This window comes from Artemia sp. Qi Xiang Cuo, chromosome 4, assembly GCF_049724085.1.
Source record: "Artemia sp. Qi Xiang Cuo chromosome 4, ASM4972408v1, whole genome shotgun sequence".
NCBI lineage: Eukaryota > Metazoa > Arthropoda > Branchiopoda > Anostraca > Artemiidae > Artemia > Artemia sp. Qi Xiang Cuo.
In genome coordinates this window covers 869828-897303 of record NC_142797.1, presented here as the reverse complement: position 1 = coordinate 897303, position 27476 = coordinate 869828, and the positions used below count along the sequence as shown (strand labels likewise).

Here is a 27476-nt window from a genome sequence, read left to right as displayed (position 1 = left end):
TTCAAAGTTGCAGCAATTATTTACAGTCTGACGGCAACCCTGCAGGTAAAATAGAATTAAATTAAAAACAACAAACAAGATGGAAATAAGTTCACACCTAGTAAGATCTCATTTTTTATTTACTGTCATTTTGGGATAATTGTTGCTTTATAGCCCAAATTATATAATTCCCATGCATGCTGTCTCCTGTCACTCTAGTTTTTCTGGTTCTTGTTAGGCTATGTTACAGTTAGCCTAATTAAATTTATGGGTGCACTAGTTAAAACAAGAGACACATTGGCACGAACACACAGAAAATATATAATTTGGGCAGTAAAATTCTACTTCAGCTACTTCTGGCTATCTTGGAAAGGGGCTAGGTTAGGAATACCAAACTTTCAGGAATGGGTCTACAGGCTAAAATGTGTCCAGGGAAGGTAATTTGAAGCATGGGTTGCCCATGTGGGGGGCTCTAGCACCCCCCTGGCTGAATGATGCTGCCTCATATTTTATGATTTTGTTTAAGATTTCTATTAGGCTATACAGCATTGGAAGTGGCAATTAGACCAGCTAAGCCCCTCCCCCCCCCCCCTCTAAAATTCAGCTTAGGCTATGGATGCCAATGCTCTAAAGTACCTACATCCACTCCTTCTCCCTCTAGAGGGTTATGAAATTTGCCTACACTAAAGGTCTATACCTTTTGAAATTTTGACAAAACAACATTTCACATTAATTTTCAGTTATCAGTTTCTTTTTTTTTCTGGCTTTAATTCTGAAAATCTAATTCTGGTTATTTGAGTAGAATTTTAAGCCATATCAATGTTTTTATTTTCAAGATTTATGAAATGTATTTGTATATCTTTAAAACCTTATAAATTAGGATTGAGCAAAGTTGTGAAACTGATAACAATTTTTTTTGTAGCCTACTTTGTTTAAACAGAAGATCTATTTTGCAAGGTTTCCCTTTTATAACACACATATTTTTAAAGGTCAGGACCCTCTAGAGAGAGAAGGAGTGGAGGTAGGGGTAAAGTTGTTGTTGTTCATATTATTGACTTATAGATAAAGTGAACATACCACTTATGCCTTTTTTATGCTCTTTCCAAATATAATAATCACTTTTGCCACAAATGAATTTTACCCCCACCCCTATATATACCAATTCAGGGTATATATTTGCACATCGGGGGGGGGTTAAAGTTTAAAATTACCTCTCATTTGCATCAGAAATAAATTTTACCCCCACCCCTAATATGCAAATATATACCCTGAAATGATATATATATAGGGGTGGGGGTGAAATTCATTTTTGGCAAAAGTGATTATTATATTTGAAACAGCATATATATATATATATATTTATTTATTCATATATAATGTATTTATACATATATAGACTAAGATCAAATGTGAAATCATTAGAGTTGAGGTAATGGGATGCAACTGTCATGACAACAATAATTATATTTAGAAAGAGTATTAAATCAGAAATCAAATGGTACTACTATTTTGCCATTTTAATGTTTAGTTCAGAAGAGCCTTCAGAAGACTGTTACCAACAAAAGTGTAATATCATTCAATTCCTTATTAAATTCTCTTTCTGGATTTAATAGGCACAACCATGGAAATCAGCCCCCCCCCCTCTGTAATATCTAGATATAGCCCTAGGCTATATGCAAAACTTTTCTGATTTTTTTTTCAAATATTGGATTTATGAATCAACTCTAGATGAGAAGCAAGAGAAAACATAGAAGCCCACAGAATCAGCAGAATTTAGTTTAAAGCCTAGTGTTATATATGTTATGCTAAAACTTAAAAAGTTAAATTAAAAAACCATTGAAAGGTTTTTTTTGGAGAGAGAGGGAATAGGCTTCCAATATTCTAATCTTGGGCTAAAGAGCTGTGTTTATTGGACAATTCTGACATGGGATTGCATGCCTGATTAAGTATTTACAATTCTTATCTTATTGTTTTTCTTCTACTTGTGTATCTTGTTCTCTGTTTTTGACTCAGTTATATATTGTGTTGTACTATTGCTATTACTTCTGCTGATAACTCTTGGAAGCCCAAAGCTGCCCAAGTCCAACTTAACTCCATACACTTCTCCACTATCTAAATCTTTTCAAAGGTAGCCTCATTACTCCCTCCTATGAGGCTCATATTTCCTTTAATTAAATAATTTACTATTTTAATCCCCTAATGAAAGCAAGGTTAGGCTTTTTAACATAAGTTTCATTCTAGTTCTGATGGTATTGTTCAAGTGCCATCACTATAAGTTTTTATCTTGTTTGTTTTTTTTAATTTAATTGATTCATTTGCAGGGAATTAGTGAGTTGGTAGCTGGAGCATCTGTCCTTAGTCGCCCAGCAGAAGAGTTTGGAAATGATGTAAGTATTTTCCCTTCTTTTTTGGATTTAAAACAAACAGAGGGAAATTTAAAACTGGTTTTGGTCAGAATTTAATGTATCCTCTTTTTTTTCTTTTTGGCAAATGGTTGTATAAAGTTATCCACAGATTTTGCTCTTGGTTCAAATCTTAATGTACCAAATCAGAAGCAATGCATTAGTGATTACTTAATGAAGAGCTATGTGCCTCCAATCTATTGTTATTATTTTTTTGTTTTGTGGCTTTAGCCCTACAGCTATTTGCTTGCTTCTTAACATTGAATAATTATAGGGTCTGATCTAATACAGGGTCATAATTGTTATAGCATTTGGAAAGCAAGCAAACCAAAGGATCATCCTTCTTGCATCAAAACCTTGGTCATTTCTGACTTCACAATGCATTTCCTGAATTGTCTTTGCTTGGAATAATACCTTTGGAACCAACTGCTAGCAACAAGAGTAAAACGTTTTTTACCAATCGAGATTGTTTAGTCTTTGGGAGTTTAGTTTCAAGTGTTCTTCCAAATGGATTGAAAGCAATCTAAGAAAAGTGCAATATGGCACATAAATTGTCACTGTATACGGTGGGTTTTACTTATATCACAGCAAAACAGAACTTTTCCAGACAAACCCTTCTCACTCAAACCCAAACCACTTGTGAAATCCCCCCTCTCCAAAAATGACTCACAACCAGCTAGTTTGGAACTATTGTGTTAGAGTTAGACCATTGACTTTTGTTTAAGATGTCAAAATGAGGTACTAGGAAATGCTAGCCCTGAGTACTTTTTGAAAGAGTTACTGTTATTATGACATTAAGACTGCCATGAAACATTATATCCATATTTACCACCACCCCCCCCTCCCCACCCTCTCTCTCTCTCTTTCTTTTTCTCTCTTTGTGGCTCCCTGATCTTTGCCATTTGGAGAGTTTAAGAAGTCAGAAATTGTTCAAAACATTTGAAATATAACTTTAAGAAAAATATTCGAAAGTAATTTTAAAGTTCATGTTGTGTGGTTTCATAAAAAGAAAGTATATTTCAAGCGTGTGTGTCACCCTCCCCCCCTTTCTCATACTTCCAAACTTTTTGAAATTTGTAACAAAAAATAAAAAACTTTTTGTCAGTTTTATTTGCTGTTTCATGTAGTTCCTTTTTATTATATATGAAAAGTATACTTCTTAAATGATAGTATTTTTTTCCAGTCTACAATTGAAGGAGTTTGGGCAATAAAGGCGTTTGAGCATTCTCAAGTTTACTTTAACGTAAGTTATTCTTTTAATTTATTGTTTTCTTGGCTTTTTGGAAGTCAATTTGATTGAAGTGTCTTTTTGTTGGTTTAGAAAAAAGTATAAATAATTGAACTGTCAAAGCATAACTCTGTGGCTGCACAGTGGATTGATGTCTACTTGATGGCCTGGGATTCGATCCCAGCTACCTTGGGACCTTAAATTGCACGGATTTATACACTAGCGTCTCCATGTATACCAAACAAAAGGAAGAACACTACGGAAACATTCTTCTAAGGCCTTGGTGAAGACTGGAGATGTTCAGAGGATTTGTCACCAAATTTCCAGTGTAAGCTCCAGCTCTGGTTTGCAGTATTGAGGTGCCATGGAGGTCGCAGTTACAATTACTCCCAGTTGATAGTAGTCGCGGTCGTAAGTAGTTGCAATCGCAAGTAGTCGCAATAGCAAATAGTCGGAGTCGTAAGTAGTCGCAGTGGTTCTTTGTAATATTTGGGCACCAGTTCTGGTTTGCAGTTGTGAGATGCCATGGAATAGTAAAAATTAGCTTTTCAATTTGGGCTTGTGTAAAACTTTGTTGGTTCGATTATATTTTTATGGAGGTTCAAATGGAATTCATCATTAATTTGATACTCAAAATGAAATTCGATAATTTTTCCGTCTTTTTGCCTGATTAAAACCCCTCCTGAAAGCTCTCATAATTCACTTTCATAAATGACTCATGGGAGTAATTCAGGGAGATTCAACCTTACATTTTATGCGGTTTTTTTCACTACGATTTTTCTTTACTAAAAAATGATGTTTTTTTATGCATCTCTCTCTCACCATAGGTACCCCTGACGATAGATTGCTGTCCACACAGTTTCTCCATAACCTAGTCTATAAGGTAAAATAAAAAACAAACTTTACATCAACTCCAAATGACCAATGGAATGCACACCCCTTCTAATCTAGAATGATATAATCGTAATTAAAATGTCATGATTGAGCTAGGGAGCATTGAGGGAAAAATGAGACCATAAAATTGCAGTTCAAAGGATGGCGATTTTAGCATAATTAAACTTTGATTTAACCAACATCCTGGAACATCGGTTTCAGTCGTCAAAAATGTTGGTAAAAATTTATCAGTCTTTGTTAAAGTTGGGTGATGCTTCAGTAAAAATTGATTGATCAGTCAATGGTGACTAGATCAAGGCTACTATAAATTCAAAGTTAGTTCAGGCTATCAGTCTAGAGGTTCAAAAGTTTTAGTTTCACCTATTTTATGATTATTAGACCCAATCTACGTTGGATAACAAAACCAGCAAAAGTTAAAATGCCCAAGTTCTATCTGGAACTTCAGAAGGAAGCTGAGATTGATTGCTAACTTTCTAGGTAGCGACATCGTGCTGATTTAACACGCAAGTGAATGAAACTGGTAATTAGGGTATGAAAAATAAGATAACCAAAGTTTTTGGACAAGCATGATTAGATTAGAGATGGAGATGGCATGAGTCAATAAATACACCAAGAAACTTGGCAACCTCCACTTGTGGGAGGATGTCGGAGGAGTACTTGAGACCAAGAGCAGGTTGAATTACGTCTTTGTTGTAGGGGTTCTGAATAATACTATTTAACTTTTTTTGCTATTAATGGTCATGTTATTCGTAAGGCACCACGCCTGGACTCTGTTCAGAAGGACTTGGGCAGAGGTTATTGCCGATGGCAAATTGGTGCCAGTGATGAAGAAGTTGCTGTCATCAGCAAATAGTACAGGATACAGTGAAGGGCCCAGGTCCATAACAAGATCATTGATATACAGGAGAAATAAAATAGGACCTAGAACAGAACCTTGTGGGACACTCCTCCGATCAAATAAGGGCTGAGAGAATACTCCACCTAAGCTCACACTCTGTACCCTTCCAGATAGAAAAGAATCAAACCAAGAGAGGGGAATACCACGAATACCGTAACTATTTAATTTACTTATTAAAATACTATGATCGACCGTGTCAAAGGCCTTAGAAAAATCTAAAAATAAACCCAATACAGTTTTTTTTAAGGTCGAGTTGTGAGCGTATTACCTGTTTGGCGTCAATTAGAGCATGAGAAGTGGAAAATAATGCCCGAAAATCGTATTGGTGAGAAGAAATCAAAGAAATAGAGTGTTCGCTGCCAAATAGAAAGGTAGGCAGACGTCTGAAGATAATTCTCTCGAGCACTTTGGATATAACAGGGAGAATTGAGATTGGACGATAATTACCTATCTCAGTTGGATCGCCCTTTTTAAGAACTGGGATAACAATGGCTGACTTTAGTAAATCAGGGAAAACTCCGTGGGTTAAAGATAGGTTGGCAATATGCATGATGGGCTCGCAAACAAAAGGAGATATGGTCTTCAGGAGCTTATTACTTAATCCAAGACAGTCAGGTGTAAAACTATTAGGAAGAGAACCCATGATTTGAAGTACCTCATTGCTATCAGTTCGGCAGAAAAACATAGATTTAGACATGAAGCAGGTGCGCCAATCAGACGAGAAGGTGTGTAAACTAGTATGGACAATATTAGAAAGACCATTATTAAATGTGCCAGGTGACTGTAAAGGGTCAGCTCATCTGCAATTTGTGTTATTAGGGTGATTATATCGTGACTTTGAATTTTTATTTTTTGAGAGAGTATATCGTTAATGGTGGACCAAATCTTTTTCAGGTTTCCTTTGTAATTGAAAATTTTTGTATAATAATAATCTTTCTTCGCTTCACGGATGAGTTTAGTGAATAAGGTTTTATAATTTTTGTAATTTGATAGGTCAATATCACTACAGTTCTTACAGGCTAACTTATGTAATTTATTTTTACGAAATGAGGAGACAATGAGGCTATGTGACATCCAGGGACATATAGGGATATTTTTCCAGTTAGGTTTACGAATAGGAAAAGTTGAATGCATGATCTCACTTAGCCTTTGCGCATAACCATTTGTGGCAGAATTTACCTCTTGACAATTTAAAACATCGGACCAGTCAGTGGTTCTTAAGCAATCGATAAAATGGGTTATATTTACAGATCTATAGTTTCTAGTTGGTGCTGGGATATTAATTCTAGAGCGTAGAGGTAGTGATTGTGAAGGTAGTGACAAGTAAATAGGAAAATGGTCTGACAGATCCGAAAATATTATATTTGAGGACAGGTCATTTCCCAGGGAAGTGGATACAAAAATGTTATCAATTAATGATGAAGTTGATCTCACAGGATCGACTCTACTGGGGAAAAAAATTGTGGCTAGAAGACCATTCGCGGTCACTGATTCAAAAAAGGTATCAGATTCAATATTTTTACCAACATTGAGTAGGTTACAATTAAAGTCCCCAAAAACTATTGCGTTTTCATGATGTAGATTATTAAAATTACAGAAATCATCAAACAGATTACAAAAACATGAGGTCGGAAATGGTGGAGGTTTATAAAATAAGGAGAGTATATAGGAGTTTTGGCCGATAACTATGTTAACAATTATTGAATAAATACTTCTGAGATTTATTTGTGTAGAGAAAATAAATTCGCACTCTGATAGCCTGGTAAAATTTACATTCGAACGGATGTAAAGTGAGATACCCCCAGAACACTTTGTCAACCTCTTGGGCATATTTGGTAACCATATTTGGTATTTGGTAACCAGGGACTGAAAAATCACTAGTGTCATCATTATCGGAAAGCCATGTCTCTGTTAATCCTATTACGTCAAAAGGGCAGACACCATTGAATGAAATTAAATCTTTAAACTTGAGCCAATTATCGCGGATGCTTCCGATGTTGAAACAAATAACATTAAGGAAATTATTATTTATTAGTTTTGGCTTCACATTGGTAGCAAAGTCGAGAAAATCAAGGTATTTACAACAAGGATTTTGTAGGGTACCAGGGGGGCTCTTATAGGGCTGGCGTGATATTAATATTTATATCGGGATAATTTAAAGCACTGTTATTAGATAGGTATAAATTAGTTAAAAACGAAAAGTCACACATTAATTCGTCGTCAGTTATTTTTGTTGGATATCTTCTCGCTTGGGTTTTGCTTTGAACTTCATCCTCGCCCGAAGAGACTTGGTGTGGGGTCGTAAATTTCTGTGTTACTGTGTTGGTCGGTTTTTTTCTTGTTTTTTTTTTTTTTTTTTTTTGCTTTGGCTTGGTGCTTCAATCATTGTTTCAGTTGCTGGTGATTCTTTCAAATCTCTGGGGGATTTGGTAACAGTTGGAATCGTAGAAAATGTTGAGTTAGAATGGCATTCCATGCCTTCTTTGAAGGATAAAAATTGGACCGTAGCTTTTTGCCAGATTTCCTCTCCTAGGAACGTAGTAATGACCTTGTTTTTAGGGATATTTTTCAGTTCAACTGGTTCACTGCCAACCTCGATAAGATGGGAAACTGCGAGGTATGTGGCTAACCTTTGCCATTCTTGATTGTGATGATGAATAACTTGTGGATGTGATAAAACTGGAAGTTGGGAAGAGGAAGGTTGCGATTTGGCGTCAAGTGAAGAAAATTGAGTGGAACATTGAATAAATGAGAAGCCTTTATCTATTGAGAGTGGTACCTATTTTTTCTGGTTCTTTGAAAATTCAGTTTTGGTATTTAAGGGTCGAGTTGGAGTTAGTTGTCTAGGGCTTCTAGCGGCTAAGACGAAGTAGGGCAATTTTTATATCCCAGAGGTTTGGAGGATTTTGGTACTTTTATTGTAGGTAGAAAAAAGTTGCTTCTCAAGTGCCATGTGCCCCTTATTAGTAAAATTTTTACAGTAGGTGTCTTTCTCGGTGCAATTTTCTGTAACGTGGCTAGGTTTGTCACATTTTCGACATGATTGGAGTTACTGTTTACAAGTATTTTTGCTATGACCATGAGCTAGGGCAAATTGCACATTGTAGGGGCTTTGGTTTATAGGACTTATGGGGAAGGGCCATACCATACAAAAAAAACTTCTCTTTGCGACTCGTTTTTGCATGCAACGAGCACCGAGCGACTGGTATAAGATTACCATCATTTTTCAAGCGGAGTCTTGTAGCTGTTGTTGGATGGACGGGATGACCCGAAGAATCAATTAGTTCAGTTGTAAATTCCTCTATTAGTATACTGGTGTTAACACCATAAACCACGCATTTATACGACTTTTCTACTTCTTTTGAAGTGGCAAAGATTTTGGAACCCTCAACGATTAATTCCTTGGACCTTGAAAGGACTGAACCTGCGGCCTTGTGAGAGGTAAAATAAAAAATTATCAGACTGTCATTTTGTAAGACTACTTCAAAAGTTGAGTTAGCGAGTAGAAATGTAGGCTTTCTAATATCCATTAACTGCTCTCTAGTAAAGGGTCGACCATTGGTTTTCTTGATGTTCGCAATGTAATAACATTGCTCATCTAAAGAGCTAGGAAGTAATTCAATTGGTTAGGAATCATCAGGGAGTGATATAATCTCGGGTTGGGGTTCTTCACGGGGTGATCTAATTGAATAATTTGTTCTTTTTTTGCCAGGGGTTTCACCAGTACTTTTAGCTTGAAGGATGTTTAGGGCTTGTATCCCCTTAAGATGTGTGGTTGATTTAGACATATGAGCCGGGGGGGTAATTAGAGTTAAGGGGCATATTGAACGCAGGAAAGGTGAGACATCAGAGTCGTTTTCAGGTGGTTCCTTTGTGGCAGACATGAGACTTGTTAAAATGAAAGTATCGTCTCTTATTTATTGAATTGTAAAGAACTATGATACAGACCTTATAATCAAATTATCAAGAACCAAGGTCAGTAGTATCACTTAGGAAAGTCCAGGGACATGCACGGTCTGTAAATGCTCAAGTTACACACGGGGAATTTGGACTGGCAAATACCAAGAGTGAAAACACCAATTAGATGTTAACACAGCGGAAGCAAGTTCATTTGCTTCCGCTGGTAACCTAGTAAAAAAGAACAAAATTGGAATTCACCTGATTGGTTCTTCTGTGTTTTTGGGGTTTAGGGGGGGGGGCAAGAGGTACCTACGTTAGGTTAGGTTACGTATTTAATATATACTATGCTTTACCAGAACACAATTATCATCAAAGATCATTAATAATTTATTAATTTTATTTATGAATTTAATAATTTACTTACATCTTGGCATATACAAAGACTCGCATAAACAAAAACTGTTATATTCAAGAACTTGTATATACGTTTTGATCGACATCATTCACCCTGTCAGCAGTAACTTTTGCAGAGGGATAATTTTTAGACAGTTGGGTAAGATTGAACAGTATTTGAAAGTTATTGTTTTTGAATCATAAAATATTGTACAAGTAAACCCTTTGTTTCTCTGTACCTGTGATATGTCTTTGAATTAGCAGAATCTAAGATTAACCCTGAAATTATGACGATGTTCATCAATTAAAGGTAGAATAAAAAGGACTTGGGACCAAAACTTAAATTGGACAGTAACTATGTAATGGTATGAACGACTAGGGATGGAGGAATGGCTGAGCTCTTCTCAAATTTGGTTAAAAATAAATCTGCACAAGGGGATCTTTATAGATTATCACCAAGTGTAATGAGCTTACTAGCTGGAAATCGTAAAAAGCAGCTTTAAAATAACTTTGTGACCTTTTAAGTAAGAAAAGGAGCTTGGAAGCAGGTGCGTATGTATCTTTTTTTTTCAGGGCACCCAATAATAAAGCAAAATTATTTGACTAGTTTAATAAGAGGTGTCCAGAAATTCAAGATTTGGATCTCTGGGGGCTGTACGTCCCTGTTTGGAGGCTGTTTCTCGTTATTTCCTTTCCTTTTGAAATAGATTATTTTATGTATTGCTTTGTATCTAACTTTACTGTTTCTTCAGCTGGTTTGTGCCATCCTGACGAAGCTCCTGAGATTGACTCCTCATGACGACAAGATTTTTTCAGACTTCAGGAACCAGTTCAAAAATTTGGATGTACGGCAAATCAGAGAAGACGAGCTAAAGTCTGCGGAAAGTAAAGAGGTGACCTTTTTCTTTTTTCTGTATAAATTAATAAACGCTTTTTTAACTAGAGAAAATATGAAGAATATTACATATCTTGACCTTACTGAAGTAATGTAGGCTCTAAGGTAATTTTTTCAGAATGTAATTAACAGCATATATAGTGCAGGCCAAAGGGTGTAATCCCCCCTCCCTCTCCCAGATCCTTCAACCATATAAAGGAAATAACCTCGTAATATTCTAAATAAATGAAACACATTTTGAAAAAAATCTTTGTATTAACTTGTCTGCTCCTCTTCACCAGAACAAATTATGCCGGTGAAAGGTAGACCTTTCACCGGTATAGACGTCTAATGGTGAAAGGGAGTTGTAATGTTCTAGACGTTTAATGGTGAAAGGGAGACCTTTCACCGGTATAGACGTCTAGACAGTATAGACGTCTAATGGTGAAAAGGAGATCTAATGGTATAGACGTCTAATGGTGAAAGGGAGAACTAATGGTATAGGCGTCTAATGGTAAAAGGGAGACCTTTCACTGGTATAGACGTCTAAACGGTATAGACGCCAGTATAGACGTTTAAAGGTTAAAGGGAGATTAAGAGAAATATTGTTCCTGAAAAGGCTTTTGGAAAGTAGAGTAGTTTTGGTACTGGTACTGCAGTATGAGTCACAATAATGGGGTTGGAGAAAGCTTTAAGTCAAACTAATCACGTCATATTAATCGTATTAAAATAATTAAGTCAAACTTAAAAGGTAACAAATATGGATGAATGAAATGACCACAAATTACCACAAACAAGAACTTACCTCTAAAGACTAAGGTGAAGTTACTTTAGTCATTTGTGCACAATTTGGCTCTTTTGTGCACAATTTGCCTGGTTTGTGCTTTAATGAGAATGATTCGTATTTCTAAAAGTGTAATTTGTCATTGTCATCAGACACATAGCCAGATTTTCTTTTTTTTTCTCTTTTTTTTTTTTTTTTGCTGGGGCAGTCAAAATAAACAAATTTTATTTGAGACTTTGAATAAAAGGAGTCGAGAAATTTGGAAAAATTTAGGATTGGGTAGGGGTTAGCCTACCCAATCCTAAAAAAAACAGAAAATTACAGCGCTTATCAAACAAGAGCCATCATTTGTAAGGGTGGGGCTATCTCCCCTTCAAATCCTCTAATGGGCTTGTGTCGTTTGAGATCTATTAAAAATAATAATTTTTTTTTTAACAGTATGTTCATGTTTGTCTAAACGTTGGCAAAAACAACGTTGAAAAAATTTATATGAAATAAAAGAACATGTTTTAGTGTAATTATATTTATGCTTTCAACTTAATATTGTTATATTAAAAGTAGACTCTTTTTGTTAAACAATTTTCCTTTTGGTTGTATTTTATTCAAAGTATGGAACATCAGTGACAAATTAAAACTTTTAAAAGCAACATAGTTTTTTAAAGCAAATGAAGTTAGTATGTTTAGTTTAATGAAACTATTGATTTTGTAAAAAACAAGATGTATAAAAAAAAATTTGGCCGTTTGAACAGTTTTCAATTATTCCGTGTTACACTGATGAAAATTGTCAGATATATGAATATATTTTGCTTTCAGTAGAGCGCAAATGACACTCTAGCAAAATTGTCGGCGACTTTTTTTTTACTGTGGGGTCCAAACTAGTCAGATGTGAATACTAAATGTAAATATATATATAAAACAAAAAATTGTGTTTGACATAGGAGCGTGAGCATGGGGTGAGGTGGTATTATATGTTTTTTCGATGAAGGGGAGCCAAAGCACAAAAAAATGGGTCACCGTTTAAGATTTATTTTTTGCATTGGAGTCCCTCAGGACAAAATCTGAAAGACTACCCTATTTCCACCCCTGGGCGCAGGTATGAATATTACTATCATATCTGAACGGAATGAAACACTTCAGAAACCTGATCTCTTTTTAATCTGAAGAGTATATTTGGACGAAGTTTGTAATAGGGGTGCTGTGGGTGATAGCTTCCCTCTTATTGCAGATATATATTACATTCGGGTTATACAATACGGGTTAAAACATCAAATACAAAGTAGCCTTATCAACTTAATAAAGGTATTGTTTTACTTTTTTTTTTACATTGATTTGTGATAAAAACAGAATTAATCTTTTTTTCAGTAATTAAATTAATGATTGTTTCAGGCGGAGAAAAATATTAAATTTCCAATACCCTTACGCGATTACAATTCAACAAATACATTATTAAGTATTTAATGAATATGTAGAATCTTAATATGTTAAAAATATATGTTATGCACGTCTGAATGATTTTCCCTGATTATAGCTTAAGGTTTCCGGTTAAGTTCTTATGAGACTAACTATATTATTAGTTATATACTTGTAAATTACTCATCTTACATACTTGTCACTATATAATAAACCATTTTGGCTTGTTCGTTAATATTTTTGCCATATTTTCTAGGCGATGTCGAACTGTTCTAGCAGACATTTCTTCGATTCTTTCGATTTTTTTCTGTTTGCAGTCATTAAATAAGTGTTCGAAGCAATTTATGAATACTTTTTTCGAAAACTCGCTGTCTTTAAATGGTATTTCTTAATTACCAATGCGAAGAGCTGCAATATAGCTAGTAGGTATAGCGTCGTTGTAACTGGCAATAAAGGCATAATAATTTATTTGTTTACTAAAATTGAATATGATTTTACCAATGTATTAATATTAGTTTGTCATTTCCCCCCATGTTCTAAAGAAAAGTGTCGCCCGATATCGTAGGTATTGGCTGTAATAATGTCTACGTAAATTACATATCAATATGTCACCATTTCCAATATATCCAAACTTGTCTGGCTGCACATCTTGTTGCAGGCTCTTTCTTGTTTTGTGTTTCTCCTTTGTCTATTTTTTTTAGTGTTAGCATCAAGGCAGTATCCAGGGGGGGGGGTACCGGATTTGAACCCCCAACCCCCAAGTTTTTGTCTGACCCGTAAAAAAGTAGTAAAAAGACGTATAAGTTAATTTTTCATGCGTTTTGTAAAAAAGAAACATTTGCCCCCCCCCCCTCTCCTCCTTCCCCAAACAAAAAAATCCTGGATAATCCATGGTTACCACGCTGTTTATATCTCTTAAGCGGCTTTCACATGTGTGTCTAGCTAGAATCTCGTGTCTAGACACGTGTCTGGCACGAAATCAATGTCTAGGATATTACCGTTCACAAGTAGAATTCAGTGCTTAGCTAAAACTACAAATTTAGTTTCAAATAGATTACAGTTGTCATTTCTAGCCAATCAAGAGAGTTTATGCGGCAAAACTTTCAAAATTGTAATCCCTATTTTTACTGTCACAAGATGATGGATGAAATAAGCCAAAGAATTGCTTTACTGTGCTTCACTATTATGTCTGGTGTTGCATATTTGCCTAAAATGAAAAAAAAACTATTGATGAGAAAACAAAAATTAAATTTCAGTTTAAAAATGTAAACATAGATGATGAAAATAGTGGAACTTGACACATTCTGATTGGCTTATATCGAAAATCCTAGACTTTGAGTTCTAGAATCTAGAACTGGATGCTTAGCTGTAACTTGTCTAGTCAAGCACCAGATTTTACTTGTGAACAGTAGTGAGTGTTATGTTTGTGTTATGTTTTTATTCGAATAAATTGAATTGATAAATTGAATTGAGTGAGTGAGTGAGTTCTTTATTTAACAATAAAAATCATAAACAAAAAACTACATCAACAAAATATCCCTCATAAGGCTCCATGGCCGGGAAAGAACAGGGAAGAAAAAAAATACCAACACAAAAAAATATATAAACAAAATCAAAAAAAAAAAAAATCCAGTCGCCCACCTTAATAATCCCCAGAATGACAAGCTTGGCTAGGGGATAACACATGAATACACCAACTCAAATAAATATCCAATTCAATCCAGAGACACCAACTCCGAGGGAAACCGGAAAAAAACTTAATTACTAGCTAGAAAATCTCTAACATAATTTTTGAACATACCAAACGAGTGGCAGCTTCGTGCAGACACAGGGAGCGTGTTCTAAATCCTGTTGCAAGTTGTCAGAGGGTTGAAGTCAGACCTCACTGAAGGAGTATGGATAATCTGTAAATTGCTGGAAGTGCGGAGATGATAAGTCGATTGATCAGAAATAAAAGATGTGTTATTACATAGAGCAGCAGGAAGATGCCCGTGCAACTGTAAAAAAATGAAAGAAGAACAAGAAAGAAAATAGAGGGATTTCAAATCAAGCAAGGGTTTAAGTGAAGATCGGTTAGTTTCCTTAATAAGAGTCCTTGCTTTATCATAAAGTTTTGAAAGTGGCATCAGAGACGAGGAAAAAGTTGACATCCAAATAAGAGAACAATATGAAACATAAGACTGAACTAGGCTGTTGAACAAGATTCTATGAATCGACCCTGAAAATATGTGTTTGAGCTTTCTAAGGATTCCAAGACTCCTGGAGACTCATTTTAATGAGGTCAATATGATGCTTGAAGGAAAGATTTTCGTCAAGCAAGATGCCTAGGAATTGAACGTAACGATCCTTAGGTCGACTTACAGAACCTCTTGATATGTGTATTTCATTTAAGTCAGGGCAAGTCTTTGAAACTCTGGAAAAATGAGAAAAAATGACTTCCTGACATTTAGGGCAAGATAATTTACATCAAACTATTGGATAACTCTTTCAAAAAGGGCATTTATCTTTGAACGAAGATCATACTCAGTTCTACCAGCTATGCCAAGAGTACTGTCATCAGCAAAAGCAATAAGTGTATCCGGTAAAGACGAACTCCTGTCACAATTAGTGACGGATGCTGGTTGACAAAGACGACAGCAAATAGTAGGTTTTAGATTTTGAACCGCATTAATAAGGTCATTGACGTAGATTAAAAAGAGTATCGGCCCAATAACAGATCCTTGTGGAATGCCAAACTCTATCCCCGAAGGGTTAGAAAAGTGCGGATCAACCGAGATGACTCGACCAGATAAATATGATAGAAACCAAGAATAAGCATTCCCTCCTATACCAATACGGGACAGTTTCCATAGAAGAATCTTGTGTGTTAATGAGTTGAATGCTTTTCGTACATCGAGAAAAGAGCAGCAGGTATCAGACCAGAGTCAAGAACTGAATGTAAATAATTCAAAAGAGTTGCGCATGCGTGCTCAGTTGAGTGCTTCGTCCTAAAACCAAACTGAAAATCATGAAAAAAGTGTTTAGAATTAAGAAAATTAAGAAGTCGAGAAGGCTTAACCCTGTCAACAGCTTTACTAAAAATTGATGAAAGAGATAAGGGACAACAATTTGCATGATAATTCCTTGATGCGTATTTGAGAAGAATAATTACGCGAACAGGGTTTAAAGCACTTGGAAAAGCACCATTTTCAAAGGAAACATTGATAAGTCTCGTGAGGGCAGAAATGATGACAGGAAGAATGAACTTTACAACCTTAGTCGGAATACAGTCTGGGCCAGAAGATGAAGAACCCCTCAAACCATTGACAATTGTGGCTATTCAGCTTCAGAGGCAGGTTCCAATACCCTAGATTTAGGACAAGGCGGTCCAAGGTAAGAACTAAATTCAGGTAGAGAAGAAGAAGGACTTACAGAAGAGGCTGTAGTTTTGCCGATATTAGAAAAATAGGAAGTAAACGCATCTTGAACTTTTAGCTCACCCTCTACATTTTCGCCTTCCATCACAATAGTTGAAGGGGCAGATGGAGGCAGAGAAGATGGCCTGATAACAGAATTGATTGCTGGCTATGTCTTCCTACTGTCTTTACCACACGCTGAGAATTTTCTGTAATAAAATAATGATTTGGCGTTTCGGCAAAGCGAATCGTGAACTCTTCTATAAGCTTTGAAAAGCTGAAGTCGAGAATCACGAGAAGATGGCTTAGAGGACCTGTAAGCCTTCCAAAGATTATTTTTGTTCCTCCAACTTTTAAGGAGTCCCGGAGTCATCCAAGGATTCAAAGGGGTTGTTCTTTGCCAGATTCGACTAGGGCGCAACACATATATCCCAGGCAACTTCTTTCAAAGAATTAAGCAAAGAATCTATATCAGATTCATTTTCAGAAATACACCACAAACAACCCGCCAACCGTGATCTAAGAAGATGCAAACCCTGATCATTAAATTTTAAAGTGGAAAAACCTGCTCCTTGGTTCCTGCTCGGCAACGCATCTGAAAAATCATATGTCGAAAAAACAGGAAAATTGCCAGAGATATCACTCGTCGACACAACATTTTACACCAAGGTCAACGATGAAAAAATATTATCAAGCAAAGAAGCAGTAGTGTTAGTAATGCGAGTTGAAATGCATGCAGAAGGTAATGTTCCACAAGCGAGCATTGTTGAAAGAAAATCCAACGACTAGTTGTCTAGACATTGATGTCTAGCCAAGCACATGTCTATATATGGGATTCTAGCTAGACACGCATGTGAACGCCACTTTAGATAAATGCGTAATAATCATTTAGCTGCACAACACTGTGTCACTATCCTTGAGCTAATGAATACGACCTATGACTGATAGAATGTCACGCCACATTCCTAATAATGATACAATTAGTTCGAAGAATTTCGTTTTATTTCGTATTATTATTATCGCTGCCATCGAACTAAAATGTTGTTATTAATATTTATTTTCATTTGTTCTGCTGTCAAAATGTTCGTTTCTTGTTTTTGTTGTACATTTTTTTAAGCTACGTTTTTTAACATGTGTTTTAACAGATTTTTGTTCAGATATGTGCTACAATATTTTTTTGAATTGCGCTTTTTTGTGAACTAAATTGGCCACTTGATATTAGTCACTTGGTGATCAGCAGGTTATAACTTGTTGACCGCTACTCTAGCCTTTAGAGGGGGTAGCCTTGCTCGTATATGCGAGAATTTCTCTTCGTTTGAAGTTTGACCTGTTCGTTATTTGACTTTATTGCTCCTCTTCTTTTGGGTTTTATTATCGAAAAGTTAAGAGAGAAATAATGGTTTAATTTAGATAAAGCAGTGAGCAATAAAGTTGCTTTTCCATTTTCGTAAATGGAAAAGAAGTGTGGTCTAAGAAATTATCATCTTTTGTACACAGGTTAATTGTAAGAATTTTTGTAATTTCTTTTCAGTTTTTCTGCTGAAGAACTAAAATTTTGGATTATAATGCAAATTTTAAATTTGATTATGTAGTCAAAACGTTCGATCAACCGTAGTTTTGGGCAATAATATTTTTCCTTCGGGTCTGGAGAAGGGGTATTGGGGGGGGGGAGGATTGTCAACCATACAGACTGAAAATATGTATAATTTTAGGTTTTTTGAAGCCATCCTGACACCTTTTAACGTAGTTGTATCATATTATTGTAGATATTTAGTAAATATCATTTTATTTTAAGAATCTTTTCATGTTTGTGAATGAATCTCCTGCTGGATCTTTTCAATGGAATCCTACATTGTATTTTGTACTATCGATATTGTATTATCGATGGTAATTGAATGGACTGTTTCCTAATCATTATTCATACCTTTGACAGGAGGGGGGGGGGCAAAAGTAAGATCTGTAGATGGGAAAATATCCTCATGTGAACCTGAACTACAGTGAATAGATTTCTTTTCAAGCAAACGGTAAGAATTGGTATGGAAATTCTGCAACACGAGTCAGCCAATTCTAGGGGACATTCAAGGAAATGTATTAAAATATGTGAGACGTCAGTGTAAACTAATTCACGAGCTAATTGGTACATATGACTAGAAATTCAGGTCAATGCATTTTCACTGATAATATGGTAACTGGTAACCAGCGTAATTTATACACTGATTGCTCACTGTAAACCAACGACATACAATTCCAAGATGTAACTGAAAATTGTCCATGTTTTGTCAAAAGTTGCAAATGTGACCAGATCTTCCATGAATCAGGAAGTTGAAGCGACGATTATTAAAATTTCCTTCTCGGGTCATGTTCATGCACAAGTGTAAGGTCAAGAGGCTGAACTGGGTACATGCATAGATAAATTAAACATTAATGGGTTTGCTTCTCTCCCAATTGGCTCATCTATCTTGTCAAAAGAGCCCCATCGCATAAATTTAACCCTTGGTGCTTTCAATATGTCCCTAATCACAAGGCTGTAAATTATAATGATTTGAAAGACTTGTTTGCTAAAAAGGCTGTTAAACTCCCTCCAGCATCTAGCACCGCCAGAGTCAACACAAGAGATTATCAAGAGTCAAACTGTACTATGATACCCAAGTTCTTGTAGTCTACGTCTCTCTCCAGCAAGAGAAAATGGAGTTCTATTTTACAGTTTGAAAACTCGATGTTGACTAGCAATTTTCTCACCAGGGGACTCCAAGATCCCTCCCCCCCTCCTGTTTGCCACAAGTGCTTGGATAGTGAAGAAACTGTTAAACAATGTCTGTTTGCTTATGACCAACATCTAATAGTAACGTGCAGAACATACTGCATGTGTCACATTAAAAAAAACCCAGAAAGATTTAGTGGCATCGCATCTCAGCACTTACCCCCCCCCCCCCCTTCTAGACTTGAGAAATTAATATATGTGTCAATGATAAAGATACTAGAGAGAAACAATGTCCATTAGTATATTTGGACGACTAGTCAAACTGTAGCTCCCTCCATGTGAAGCACACCTTTTGTTAGCTGCTTTATGGGCGCTTGAGCAGAAGAGGTGAAAAGACCGTATCCATCGGTTTAAAGATCTCAAGATATTTTAATATCAAAGACAGTGAAAATGAATTCTGATCGTTCGAGTTGGTTAAGTGGGAACTTTCAGAGTCGTATATATTTTAGAAAATTAGGAAAAATTGGGAATTCAATACTTAATGAAAAAGACCTCCATATCTGGTTATGCAATTTTTAGTAGTGGGTACGAAACTAAAATGAAAACGCGGGCGTAAAAAGACAGCAAAAATAAGCTAATAGCGTACGGCACCAAAGAGTTTAATAAGAAGTGCCTTTTCTTTGAATGTGTACTTGTCTCTGGAAACCAACAGATTGTTAATTTTGTTATTTTTACAGATAAAGAGTATTTCCAAACTGAATTGAAGTAGATGATTTCTCCTCTCTTCCTGCAACGACTCAGGAGGCTTAACGACTATGATCACTATATCACTTGGTTTATATAGAATCTATCCGATTAATATCCTTTAAAAACTTGCATATCAGCTGCAAGTTCATCAGCACAGTCACTGTCCAAGCCTGCTCCACTCAGTATGTCACTACTCTGTGGAATTCTTTATTCTCTAATAACCTGTATAATAGCCTTTCTCTTACCTTCTGTTCCCGTACATTCAAATAATAGGTGGTATTACGGTTTCCTCATTTCCGCAAAATGCACATCCCGGATCTTCATTATAAAAACGGGCTCTATATGTCTGAATTCCTGCATGACCTGACCTTGATCTAAATATCACTCTGGCCTCGGATTTGCTTAGCGCTCCATATAATTTCTTTTGAAATCGCCTTTCTTTCTTCTGCGTCGCTAATATATTTGTTGAGAACGCCCTGCTATCCTCGAATGCCCTTGTTCTCAGTTTCTTTATCACTTCCTCAATCTGGTTAACCATCCTGGGAGTATTAGTTACACAAGTTTGCCCGTCTTCTATGAATGTTTGTTTTACTGCAGTGTCAGCCATTTCATTTCCACTAATGTTTACATGTCCCGCCCGGTACCCAGTCCAATGTGATGGTTACTTCTTTTTCCAGTAGTTTCTGTATTTCTTAATGGCAAAAAATCAATTCAGGAACTGCTTTATTTTCTAGATAGATTTTCTTGATTGCGTTCAAACCACTTTTTGAATCAGAACAGATTCTATATTTTTCACCTGTTGATGCAGAATCTATAAGGTATCTCACTGCTTTGGCTATAGCCACTACTTCTGCTTGAAACACTGTAGTTATATCACTTAATTTTATCAAGTTAACTATATTCTTGGGTGGAAATTACAAAAGCAGCCCCTTCTTTATTATTATCAACTTTGGATGCATCTGTGAATATATCCACAGTGTCAATGTAATACATTTTTTTTGTCATCTTGAATGATCGATCATAATCCAGATCATCCCACTTTTGAAATTCAGTGTTGCAACGGTATGGAATGGATTCTCAATGAGGGGTTATGTACATATTAGGTACGCTCAACATATATGTGAACTGGCAATCCATTTGAAACTCTTCCATTATCTCCTTTGCCCTCACTATACCAAATGTTTTTTTTTTCATGAACTCTATAAAGTTCCCTCTTTTAGCATCCTTGATTTAATTGGGTTTGACTGGTAAGCTATTCATGTCTTGCGTAAAAGCTTAAATGTTGTTGTGTCTCTCCTGCTACCTAGACTCTCAATTCCACTTTCTTGTTTGAGAAAACTCTTTGGAGTTGTTTTTCTAGCTCCAAAAGCTGTCCTAATAGTACTATATTGACTGGTTTCCAGCTCCTCTAGCGACGACTTAGATCCCGCTATATGGATTATTCCTTTGTATTCCAATTTCGCTCTGATGTATTTTGTGTAAAATTCCAGAAAAAAGTCAGGTTTTGGGCTAAAATTTGCTCATCTTCATAACATTTAATCTTTTTGCACATGTTCTCTTTAACTGTTTTATACGGTCTTTAAATGTCAGGTTTATATCAATGGTATTTCCAAGCCATTTAAATTCATTCACGATTTCAATTTGTGCCCTATTTAGAAAAAGATGAATAGCAGAGCACTTTTCTTCGCCTGATAACCATTGCTTTTGTTTTCTGGACCAAAAACTGCACACAGTTTTTCTGAGCCCACGTTTCCACTAATTCTCCTGGGCCACTTGTTGCCCCTCCTCAACACTATCACATACTATCTATATTCCATTATCAACAGCAAAAATTCCAGCTCCATCCTCTCAGGTATCCAGTCGTATATCAAATTCACTTATATTGTAATAATCTGGTCCCAATGAGGAGCCTTGTGGAACGCCACGGTTTCTCAGCACCTTTCTTTCCGAATATGCTTTACCCACTTTTACTGTCACTTCTCGTTGTTTTAAATAATCATAAGAAAATCTTAGTAAGCGTCACCTAACTTTTGCTGCAATCACTCCTAGTATTCGTCGATGGTCCATACTATCAAAAGCACTACTCGCATCAAAGAACACTGCTAATAAGATTTTCCTATTTTCCATACTGCGTCGTTCACAAACATTTGTAACACTTCTATAGTAGATCTGTCCTTTCTAAACCCCCATTGGACATCTTTCAATGTGTTTGTTTTTTTCATTTTCATGTAAACCTATCCTTAACAATTCTTTCATAGACTTTTCCTAACAAAATTAGTTGAGTAATCATCCTGAGGTTTTCAATTTTTAATTATCTTAACCTTGTTTAGGAATCAGAGTCACTACCCCATCTTTCCATATTTTTAGGAATTTTCCGTGTTCCCGGGCTTTGTTAATGATTTCTAGCAATGTCTTTATCCATTTGTCACTTAAATGTTTGATATACTGTTAGTAAATCATGTCTAAACATGGTGCTGTTAGGGGTAAGTTTTGAATCACTTTTTTTAACTCCTCTAACGTAAAATATTTATTATAATCTGTATCATTTTCTATTTTAGAGAGTCTTATTACCATAGCAAATGTAGATTCATCATCTTTAAAATCGTCTGGTCTTCCGACTCTACAAAATCTACTGCTTTATTCGCTAACTCTTGTTCTTCCACTAACTCCTCTCCATTGACAAACAAGGGTGGATTACCATTATCTTCTTTCTTTCATGTACTTAATTTTTTCTCTGTTTTATACACTCTACTTGCAGTCTGTCTAAAATACAACTTCTCTAGAAATTCTTGGTATAAATTTTTCTTTGGTTCCACTTTTTGGTGCCTAAAGGCTGCATATCTTCTCTGACACAATAGAAAATCCTCAAAGTTTGGAAACTGCTCATACCTTCTTCTTGCCTCTAATAACTAATTTTTGCAACTGATCATTTCCACATCCACACCAAAGACTATTGTGTACATTTAAACCTCCTAGAATCAGCAATTTCTCCTTCCCGGGAACTTTTTCTATAATTTTCTCAATAACTCGATCACTTAAGAACGAGTTACCATTTGGTACATAAATATTGAATATATTTAGCTTCATTTTATTTTTGAGATATAGTTTGCATCCAACAGCCTCCATCTGATAATCCTCCTGTATTGACAAATTAATTGTAATATAATTGATTTTATTGTTTATTCGAGTAATCACTCCCCCTTTCTCTCTATTCCATCTATTTAATCTCACTATTTTATAATCTCTGAATGATGGATTCATATAGTAATCTCTCTATTTAATAATCTCTTATTCAAGAGATTATTAAATAAATCTCTTGAATGCATCAATATTATTCTTAATACAAAAGTCTAGTACTAAGTCCTTATTCTCTTTACCCGATGATCTTGCATTCCAGGGCATAATTTTCAGGTTTGATTTAATAGTCATATCAATTCTTTATTAATTTGGCAGGCCATTGATATATCACTGCGATTTAGTTTTTCCAATTTCAGTAGTTCTACCAAGTCACACAATTTGTCAATCTTTTAGCTAAGCGGTAAGTTTTGGATATTCAACATCCCAGGAGCTGTTACCATTCCAATCACTAGTTTATTTTCTGTCCACTTTTGCAATTCTGATGCGCTTTCGCTTATACCTTTTTTCTCTGGGTTCAAACTTGATTGTACTGTCTAGGCATAATTTCTATATGTAGATCATGCTCTCTTAATATCCATTCCATATTTTTCAGTCACCTCTAGCACGTGTTTATTTTCCCTTCTTACTTGCCAAATTGATCAAGTTGCTGAAGGATTCATTTTGGAATTCGCACACTTGAATTTGTTGGTCCTTTCATCTGCACTTTCCATCTTTAAAGGGCAATCTCAGCTTTGATGGATCTATGGACATCTGATGCAAACCTCTTTCGATTGGCAATTCTTTTAAATTTCCATACTTTTGGCACTTGTATCACTGCATGACTTTTCTGTGGTATGGCAAAACACCATATGCTGCCTGGGATCACTTTAGCTTCAAAAATCCCCCTGACTGATAGATGGTCGTCTAGCTTTTTAAGATCTCTGTTGTATCTCTGTTTTATCTCTTGTTATATCACCCTTCTTTTTAAGTTTTTTTCATTTTATCAAGGAGGCACACTTGTGCCTCTATAAAGAGGCGACCCACCACAATGTTAAGCGAGTTCATGTCCTAGAGGTCGCAGAGAGACGGCGGTAATTGCATTTTGTAGAACAAGCTCAAACTAAGATACTTGCAAAATTTCATCTTCCTCCGACTTTTTCTTCCTGGGGTAAACTGGGCCGGAAGTTTGGACCCTCTAACCACATCCCCCCTTTCCGGTTGTCTGATGGGGCTGAAATTTAGAGGTTAAGCGTTTCTCGGGCTCGGGATCTTATCATCGAAATTTCAGCTGACTCCGATAACTCCTTCACCTTTGTCAAAAAAACCAAAGAGCGAACAGTACTAGACCGCGCTTGTCTTGTTTCTTATCAACTCCTACAGTCACACGATGGAAACGGATCAGGGTGACTGATGACTCATTTTAAGCAGACATTGAACTGATATTTACTTTTGATATTTTAAGAAATAAAATATTATAAAAATAAGTTAAATTTACGAAAAACCTATGTGTACTAGCTGATCAACGTTGTATATGTAAATCCACAACCCCCCCCTAGCAAGGTTTCTTAAAGGTATGAAATTAATATTAACGTCTATACTTTGGTCGGTAAGCTTCTCGTCGAAATTTAAGCTCCATCTTATAACTCATTAACTAATTTAAAAAAACCCCATATCAAGATTTTTGGGAATTTGCTTGCGTCGAAAATACCTTCTATTTGCTAAACAACAATTACTATTGTGTTTGTATAGTCCAGCGGCTGAGACTTTAGACTTTCAGGCGGAAAACTCGGGTTCGATTCACCATCAGAGCAACTTTTTTATATACTTTGAAAAGAAACTCAGTTTCTTTTTTAAATTATTTGAAAAAAATTACGTTTTCTAAAGAGTTAAAGAGGCTGAGTTACAAGGTCGACCCTTAAAACGTACAGGGATTAGGAGGCACAGTTGGGGGGCTGTTAAAGAGGCTGAGTCACAAGTTCGAACCTTAAAACGTACAGGGATTAGGAGGCACCCTGTACGACGTGATTTGAGTATTCAGGAATTAAAAGCCTTAACACAAGAATGTTCAAGAGCGGGGGGTTTGGGGGCGGCAGCCCCCCAACTTTAACTCCTGACACGATCAGCTAACAGTTAGTCAAGCAATAATAAGTAATAAACTGTACAAAAACGTGCAGAAATTATTTGAAAAAAACTACGTTTTTTAAAGAGTTAAAGAGGCTGAGTTACAAGGTCGAACCTTAAAACGTACAGGGATTAGGCGGCACAGTGGGGGGCTGCCGCCCCAAACCCCGCTTTCGCAGCCTTTAAATATAAAAAAAATTTCTTTAAACTGAAAGTAAGGAGCGACATTAAAACTTAAAAAGAACAGAAATTATTCCGTATATGAAAGAGGCTGTGCCCTCCTCAACGCCTCGCTCTTTACGCTAAAGTTTGACTTTCTCACAACTCTTTTTTTAAACAATAAAAACTTTAGCGTAAAGAGCGAGGCGTTGAGGAGGGCACAGCCTCTTTCATATACGGAATAATTTCTGTTCTTTTTAAGTTTTAATGTCGCTCCTTACTTTCAGTTTAAAGAAATTTTTTTTTATATTTAAAGGCTGCGAAAGCGGGGGTTTGGGGGCGGCAGCCCCCAACTGTGCCTCCTAATCCCTGTACGTTTTAAGGTTCGACCTTGTAACTCAGCCTCTTTAACTCTTTAGAAAACGTAGTTTTTTTCAAATAATACAGGATATAGGCCTTATGCTATCTTTGATTTATCGTTGCCATGTCACCTGTTTATGTTTCAGGAAGGGATTGAACAGTTCCATCTAACACTCACTCTTCTACTTCTATTTCACTATATCTATTGCTTATTTTACATGCATACTGTAACATATTTGATGCTTCCTTTGAATTAAAAATGGGACTGTTGCTATAGACTTGTTTTCCGTAAACATGGGGCATTACTTGGCTGACTTCAGATCGACTATATATGTTGTTTACAAGCATATTGAGATGAGTTGGATGTGTTGGGGATAGATCCATTGCTGTGTGCTTGTTGTCCATAAATACTGGGTAAATGCATAGTGCTTGGCACATTCCACTGCATTTGTATTAACTGAGGTCCTAGAGCCCTGTTCATAGGCATTTGCATAGGGTTTTGAACCATTGAGTAATGTCCAACACTAATAGGTGCTGCTGGGCCCCTACCTAAGGAGCCAGTTTGGTTGTTCATATTGGCACTATTTTTCAACTACGCTTTAAATAGTCCAATCTCTTCAGCTATGAATAAACTATATTTCACTCAGTATCATAAAGAAAATTCTCTGATCAAATTTAGCTTGTCAAGTGCCAAAATTTTGAATTCTCACTCCCGAAAACTATACAAATTTGTGATACTTTCTGACAGTTCCTTGCGATACGCGGGATTGAACCGTCAAACTTCTGATTGGGGAGTGCAGCTTCGTCTACTGCGTTATCACAAGGAAAAAAAATGTCAAATTACGTTGGCAATTCTTCTGAATTTCCTTGCAACGGGATTGAAGCTCAGTCCCGAAAGTTTCCAGTCATGGCTTTATTCACTACGCTATCTATTTTCAAGTTGAAATAGATTGTTCTCCTTTATTTGAATGTTCGGTTTTGCTACCTCTGTATAACATTATCGCCATCTAAATTTAATTGCCTCAAATTAGGTTTCATTGGGGAACCAGCTTTCTGTACCTCCAAGAACTAATGAAAGCTTTGCGTTCTAGTGGTCGGTAGCATGGTATGTTGCGTAACAGGTACATTGCCTTATTTTAAATTGAGATGTCTATGAAATTCTAAAGCTATATTTGCAAAATTAAATTAAATTAAACTCTGCGCTTTCAAACAGTTGTAATGGTTTAACTCTGTTTTTACTCTTTTTTCCAGGTACAGTGGTTGATTTGGTTTTCATTTAAAGAACAAAGAATTTAATGCTGCTAAAAATTATGTTTCTGAGTTTTTGAGCTGAACCAGATTAGCTTAGGCCGAATCGATAAAACTGCTTTATAATTTTAACTCTGTTGTTTCTTGGGATATTAATTAAGGCTACCCAGCCTATTTGCTCATAACGGGGACTGACGGCGATATCGTCTTTCAACCTTAAGAACCAAATATATAAAAAAAAGGCACGAAAAAATGTTATGCTTCTCTGGCAAATAAACTTATTTTAAATTATCCCACTTTTCCTCCAAATCACCAACACCCTCCCCCCCACACCCCACACCCTCCGGGAAGTTTTTGCGATTGTCTGTTCGGAGGGAGTTGTGATGATGGACTTGTTCTTTTTTTCTATGTTTCGTTCACACATATGCTTATCTAAACGTTAGTTTCTAGCCATCATCACTTCGAACGATTTGTGGCCTGCTTATGACAGAGAAAGCGAATCACGATTGGTTGATAATGATATTGATGTCTAGCTAAGTATGTGTGGAATTGGACCTATATAATCTAATATTGAGTGTCTGTTATAATTTCTTGTTACTTCAAATATTTATCTTTTGTTTTAGAAATGGCGGCCCTTTTGTGAATCATTCAAAGATTTGGTTGAAGATTTCAACTTCGCAACTTTATTGAGATTAGATGCTCATCAAGATTACAGTGAAGAAAACACGTGCATTGTCCCTAGAGTCCAGTTTTTAGCTATCGAGCTTGCGAGGAATAGAGAAGGTGTTAATGAGGTTTTAAAAGAAAAATTTAAACCCCAAAAACTTGGAAAAAATAGCTAATAAACTGATTTATCACTCTTGTAA

The 27476-nt window shown here is 36.0% G+C and overlaps 1 protein-coding gene across 1 annotated transcript; it reads left to right on the top strand.

Annotated features, from left to right (window-relative positions):
• On the top strand, positions 1–27476 carry LOC148952663 (protein PBDC1). The gene is made up of 5 exons (XM_089087349.1): positions 1–100; positions 2301–2366; positions 3565–3624; positions 10447–10587; positions 27234–27476. The coding sequence occupies exons 1-5, from the start codon at positions 80–82 to the stop codon at positions 27450–27452; spliced, it is 507 nt and encodes a 168-aa protein (XP_088943475.1). The 5' UTR covers positions 1–79; the 3' UTR covers positions 27453–27476.